Raw genomic sequence first — 7,261 nt, forward strand, 5'->3', positions numbered from 1 at the left:
TCCAAAAAACCAAACAGAACATTGCCAAACAAAACATGATCAAAAGACATGACAGGTGTATTGTTTTCTGTGTATTAAGAATCACATTACTGTACAAATTAACTTCATAAACTCAGCATGGAAATTGTTCTAAGTCACCGTATTTTTCGGACTATAAGGCGCACTTAAAATCCTTTCATTTTCTCAAAAATGAATGCGCCTAATGTACGGCATGATTCTGGTCGTGCTTACCGACCTCGAAGCTATTTTATTTGGTACACGGCGTAATGATGAGTGTGACCAGTAGATGGCAGTCACACATAAGAGATACGTGGAGACTGCAATATGACTCAAGTAAACAACACCGACATTTGATATGTCCCTTTGAAAATATAGAACATTACACACAACGCTCAAAAATCGGTGAACATGTTTTTAGTACGACTTTGGTAAGCTATGAAGCCACACCGCTTGATGGATTGTCGGCGCATTAAACATAGGAGTATTATTATGGTGTGTGTATAAGGAACGCAAAATGGCACTTATTAGCGGACATATTAATTTAGCGTTTTGTTTCGCAATATTATACAAAACCAACTTTTCTTACCTTCTGGTACATGCTGATCGGTATTTGAGAACTGCATAAGTACTGAAAATGCGACACCGTGGTCAATAACAAAACAATTTTAAAAAATTAAAAAAAAATGTGTGTGTTGTTGTATTGTGCAGGTTTGAAATAAATACTTCATAAAAATAAAGAAATAAAAATTAAAAAAAAAAAAAAAACGCTTCTTTTTCTCTATCTTCTTGTTATGTGACATTCATCCTCCACTGTTGCCATTTCTAATATAAAGTAGTGTAAAGTTCTTACTTATACCTGTCAGTAAACTCGCCATGAAAGCACTAAAACATACCGGTGTAGTGAGCGAACATTATTCACCCAAGGAACTTTAGTTATTAGAGAGTTCCGGTCGGACGTTTTTTTTTTTCACGGGACACATTTCGGGCGTTGTTGTTGCACTAGTGAGCCACGGATGAGGAGATGCTGCTCCGTTATTGATTGAAGTAAAGTCGGAATGTCATTAAAACAGTTAGCGCCGTCTTTTGACACTTCTTCCACACCCGTCCTTGCACGCTACACCGCTACAACAAAGATGACGAGGAGAAGACGCTGTCGAAGTGGAGGCACGTAAATCAGACCGCCCACTGAAGCGACTGTCAGAAAACGACTTGAAGATCATCTATGCAACATTTTGACCAAAGAACCATCATTACATGTTATGAAGACCACGAGGAAGACTTCTACTTTTAGAAAAAAATCATAATATTAATGCGCCTTATAATCCAGTGCGCCCTATGGTCCATAAAATATGGTACTATACGTTATTTCTCGAAATGAACAATGTTTCTCACTCATTTACACTTTTTTTGGCCTCATGGTTGCTTATTATTGTCATGTCTGTGTAATCATGTTTTGTTTTAAGTCATGTTTCGTTTAGTTATAGGACTCTTTAGTTTCTGTCTTTTCACTCCCTTGTCTTGTTTCCATGATTACCCCATTAGTTTCACCTGTTCCACGTTTGGACTCATTGTGCACTCTTGATTGTCACCATAGCAACCCATTAGTTTTCACCTGTCACGTCACGCACCACATTTATGCTCTGTCCATTCTTTCCATGTCCATTCCTCAAGCAACTATTTTTGTCCAAGCCAAGTAAGTTTTTGTTCCATGTTTATAGTCTTTTTGGTTTCATAGTTTGTTCTCCGCCATTGTGCGTGTTTTTTTCGTTTGTACTTTTTTTGCTATAGTCTTTTGGTTTCATAGTTTATTCTCCGCCACTGTGCGCGCTTTTCGTTTGTACTTTTTTTTTGATATACCGTATTTTCCGCACCATAAGGCGCCCTGGGTTATAAGCCGCGCCTTCAATGAACGGCATATTTCAAAACTTTGTCCACCTATAAGCCGCCCCGTGTTATAAGCCGCATCTAACTGCGCTAAAGGAATGTCAAAAAAACAGTCAGATAGGTCAGTCAAACTTTAATAATATATTAAAAACCAGCGTGATGTGGGCGCGCATGGAGTCGTATATCAACATGGACGGAGCTGCGTGAAAAAAGCCACCCGGCCTCTTCGCGTAAACTTACCTTAACCACTCGCTCATCTTTTCTTCATCCATCCATCCTTTCGAGTTAGCTTTTATGATGACGCCGGCTGGAAAGGTCTCTTTTGGCAAGGTCTTCCTTTTGAATATCACCATGGGTGGAAGTTTCTGGCCATTAGCATGGCAAGCTAGAACCACAGTGAAGGATGACTTCTCATTCCCTGTGGTGCGAATATTCACCGTACGTGCTCCCGTTGTATCCACAGTGCGGTTCACAGGAATATCAAAAGTCAGTGGAACCTCGTCCATGTTGATAATGTTCTCTGGCCCGATCTTTTTTTCAGCTATCTTGTTTTTACAATATGCACGGAAAGTAGCCAGCTTTTCTTGAAAGTCTTTAGGCAGTTGCTGTGAAATAGTAGTCCGTGTGCGGATGGAGAGATTGCGTCTTGGAAACCTGTCGCTTAGTAGGAGCCATTTTGTGGTCTTTACAGATGTAAACACACAAAGGAAATGAAACGTAATATCCGCGCGCTTCTTCTTCTTCTACGCGGGCGGGTGGTTGCTTACAGTAGAAGAAGAAGCGCTTCCTGTTCTATGGGGGCGGGTGCTTACCTTGGCGGTTGCTTGCGTAGAAGAAGAAGCACTTCCTCTTCTACGGGGAAAAAAAGATGGCGGCTGTTTACCGTAGTTGCGAGACCGAAACTTTATGAAAATGAATCTTAATATTAATCCATATATAAAGCGCACCGGGTTATAAGGCGCACTGTCAGCTTTTGAGTAAATTTGTGGTTTTTAGGTGCGGCTAATAGTGCGGAAAATACGGTATTAATAAATCATGTACCTTCATTCCCGTCTCGCCCGAGCCAACTTTCCGTTGCATCCCGGAAAAGCACACACCCAAGACCAAGTCATGACAATTATGAAGTCCTACTCAATCAAAAAAAGTACAAAGTCAGCTGCCATGGCAACCAAACCAAACTCAGAAAGTGTCACCAACAGGAACTAAAAGAGTCCACAACTAACAGAAAATAACAAAAACAGGATCCAGACCACAGATCATGACGAGAAGGAGCTGAGCCGGAAGGCAAAGCTCTCAATTTACCGGTCGATCTACGTTCCCATCCTCACCTATGGTCATGAGCTTTGGGTTATGACCGAAAGGACAAGATCACGGGTACAAGCGGCCCAAATGAGTTTCCTCCGCCGGGTGGCGGGTCTCTCCCTTAGAGATAGGGTGAGAAGCTCTGTCATCCGGGAGGGGGCTCAAAGTAAAGCCGGTGCTACTCCACATGGAGAGGAGCCAGATGAGGTGTTTTTGGGCATCTGCCACCCGAACGCCTCCCTAGGGAGGTGTTTAGGGCACGTCCGACCGGTGAGAGGCCACAGGGAAGACCCAGGACACGTTGGGAAGACTAAGGAGCTGGACGAAGTGGCTGGGGAGAGGGAAGTCTGGGCTTCCCTGCTTAGGCTGTTGCCCCCGCGACCTGATAAGTGGAAGAAGATGGATGGAAAATTCACAAACAGAATCATCATAGTTACCTTTTTCTCCAGAGTGCAAGTGTTCACGTCGTTATTTTCAGCCTTAAGACACTTGGTTTTCCTCAGCACTGCATTGATCCGATAGTTGATGCTGTTGGTCACCTACAGAGGTTTGTGAAGCACACACTTTAACGTGCATGGTGCACACAATCTATGTTGAGTAACATTTCTTCCGTGCACCTCACCTGAGTCTGCGCAGAGATGATGGATGCCAGTTTGAACAGCCTCTTGGCCTTCGAGTGGGTGTTGAACGTGTCCACGCCGTGCTGAGCTGCAGCCTGAACCTCCTGGGACTCTGGACTCCTTTCAAACCATCCGCCCAGGAGAGGCACTTTTCCTGGGAGAGAAGTTGCACCCGTGAGATAAAAGTGTTCTCCCAATTACTGAGCATATTTGTATTCTCAGGGCTTTGCAACTCCAGCAGGTACACTCTTAGAAATAAAAGTGCTAAGTAGAACCATATATGGTTCTTCGGCTCGTCCTCATAGGAGAACCCTTTTTGGCTCCAGGTAGAACCTTTTTATAAAGGTTCCACCTGGAACCCTTTTGGAGGGTTCTACCTAGAACTGTGTGTGTAAGGTTCCACCCAGAACCCCCCATTGAGAGGTTCTACAAAGAACCCACGCAGGGAGTTCCACTAAGAACCCTTTCGTATTTCAAGGGTTTCATCTAGAACCCACACAGGGAGTTCCACTAAGAACCCTTTTGTATTTCAAGACTTTCATCTAGAACCCACGCAGGGAGTTCCACTAAGAACCCTTTCGTATTTCAAGGGTTTCATCTAGAACCCACACAGGGAGTTCCACTAAGAACCCTTTTGTATTTCAAGACTTTCATCTAGAACCCACGCAGGGAGTTCCACTAAGAACCCTTTTGTATTTCAAGACTTTCATCTAGAACCCACACAGGGAGTTCCACTAAGAACCCTTTCGTTTGTCAAGGGTTTCATCTAGAACCTATGCAGGGAGTTCCACTAAGAACCCTTTCATGTTTCAAGGGTTTCATCTAGAACCCACGCAGGGAGTTCCACTAAGAACCCTTTTGTATTTCAAGACTTTCATCTAGAACCCACGCAGGGAGTTCCACTAAGAACCCTTTCGTATTTCAAGGGTTTCATCTAGAACCCACACAGGGAGTTCCACTAAGAACCCTTTTGTATTTCAAGACTTTCATCTAGAACCCACGCAGGGAGTTCCACTAAGAACCCTTTCGTATTTCAAGGGTTTCATCTAGAACCCACACAGGGAGTTCCACTAAGAACCTTTTCGTTTGTCAAGGGTTTCATCTAGAACCCACACAGGGAGTTCCACTAAGAACCCTTTTGTATTTCAAGACTTTCATCTAGAACCCACGCAGGGAGTTCCACTAAGAACCCTTTCGTATTTCAAGGGTTTCATCTAGAACCCACACAGGGAGTTCCACTAAGAACCCTTTTGTATTTCAAGACTTTCATCTAGAACCCACGCAGGGAGTTCCACTAAGAACCCTTTCGTATTTCAAGGGTTTCATCTAGAACCCACACAGGGAGTTCCACTAAGAACCCTTTCGTTTGTCAAGGGTTTCATCTAGAACCTATGCAGGGAGTTCCACTAAGAACCCTTTCATGTTTCAAGGGTTTCATCTAGAACCCACATGGAGTTCCACAAAGAACTCTTTCATGTTTCAAGGGTTTCATCTAGACCTGACACAGAGGGTTCTAAAAACATCCCTTTTCAAAGGTTTTCACCGATAACCGTCTTGTCTTCTGAGGGTTCTATAAAGAACCATATTGTATTTTACAGATCAGTTTAGTTCATATTATATTGTGGTCATTTATCATGTTGACATTGAACAAACATTCAAAACATTTTAATGAGAAAAACATTTATTTAAAGATAGGCACCATTATTGGCAAATGTTATCAGGAAGTATGTCCCTGGTGACACAGGATCTTACCCATGCTTTCAACAATCCCTGAAGAACTCTTTCTTCCAAAAACGGTTCTCTGGATCAAAATAGTTCTTACTGGAACCCTTAGTGTTAGTGAGAACCCTTTTAAAACCAATTATTCAGAAAAGGGGTTTTAAAGGGTTCTCTGGATCAAAATGGTTCTTACTGGAACCATTAGCGTTACCAAGAACCCTTGAAAAACCCTTTCTTCGGGAAAGGGTTTTTCAGAAGCAAATGGTTCCAGCTAGAACCTCAGCCCTTGTAGAAGAACCCTTTTAGAACCCTTATTTCTAAGAGTGTATGAGTTCATGCTCACAGTGTCTGAGGGGATGCAAGTAGTTGTACTAACCCCAAAACCAGTGAAGATGTCACGTTGTGTAAATGGTAAATAAAAAGAGAATACAACAAATCCTTTTCAACTTATATTCAACTGAATAGACTGCAAAGACAAGATATTTAACGTTCGAACTGGTAAACTATGTTATTTTTTGCAAATATTGGCTCATTTGGAATTTGATGCCTGCAACATATATCAAAAAAGCTGGCACAAGTGGCAAAAAAGACTAAAAAAGTTGAGGAATGCTTATCAAACACTTATTTGGAACATCCCACAGGTGAACAGGCTAATTGGGAACAGGTGGGTGCCATGATTGGGTATAAAAGCAGCTTCCATGACATGCTCAGTCATTCACAAACAAGGACGGGGCGAGGGTCACCACTTTGTCAACAAATGTGTGAGCAAATTGTTTAAGAACAACATTTCTCAACCAGCTATTGCAAGGAATTTAGGGATTCCACCATCTACGCTCCGTAATATCATCACAAAGTTCAGAGAATCTGGAGAAATCACTGCACGTAAGCGATATTACGGACCTTCGATCCCTCAGGTGGTACTGCATCGAAAAGCGACATTGGTGTGTAAAGGATATCACCACATGGGCTCAGGAACACTTCAGAAAAACCACTGTAAGTAACTACAGTCGGTCGCTACATCTGTAAGTCATACTTGCCAACCTTGAGACCTCCGATTTCGGGAGGTGGGGGGGTGGAGGCGTGGTCGGGGGTGGGGCAGGGCGTGGTTAAGAGGGGAGGAGTATATTGACAGCTAGAATTCACCAAGTCAAGTATTTTATACTATATATATATATATATATATATATATATATATATATATATATATATATATATATATATATATATATATATATATATATATATATATATATATATATATACATATATATATATATATATATACATATATACATATATATATATATATATATATATATATATATATATATATATATATATACATATACATATATATATATATATATATATATATATATATATATATATACATACATATACATACATATATATATATATATATATATATATATATATATATATATATATATATATATATATATATATATATATACATACATATATATATATTTATATATATATATATTTATATATATATATGGCCTAGTGGTTAGAGTGTCCGCCCTGAGATCGGTAGGTTGTGAGTTCAAACCCCGGCCGAGTCATACCAAAGACTATAAAAATGGGACCCATTACCTCCCTGCTTGGCACTCAGCATCAAGGGTTGGAATTGGGGGTTAAATCACCAAAATGATTCCCGGGCGCGGCCACCGCTGCTGCCCACTGCTCCCCTCACCTCCCAGGGGGTGATCAAG

At 41.2% G+C, this 7,261-nt stretch overlaps 1 protein-coding gene across 1 annotated transcript in view; it reads right to left on the reverse strand.

Moving 5' to 3' along the window:
• Window positions 1-7,261, reverse strand: part of LOC133619829 (cystatin-M) — a 28,876-nt gene that overhangs the window by 1,888 nt on the left and 19,727 nt on the right. The window contains exons 2-3 of the mRNA XM_072915482.1: window positions 3,809-3,960; window positions 3,624-3,725 (exon numbers count right to left, since the gene is read on the reverse strand). Coding sequence (XP_072771583.1) covers window positions 3,624-3,725; window positions 3,809-3,960 — 254 coding nt within the window. The remainder of the gene's footprint in view (window positions 1-3,623; window positions 3,726-3,808; window positions 3,961-7,261) is intronic.

This window comes from Nerophis lumbriciformis, linkage group LG20 (assembly GCF_033978685.3).
Source record: "Nerophis lumbriciformis linkage group LG20, RoL_Nlum_v2.1, whole genome shotgun sequence".
NCBI lineage: Eukaryota > Metazoa > Chordata > Actinopteri > Syngnathiformes > Syngnathidae > Nerophis > Nerophis lumbriciformis.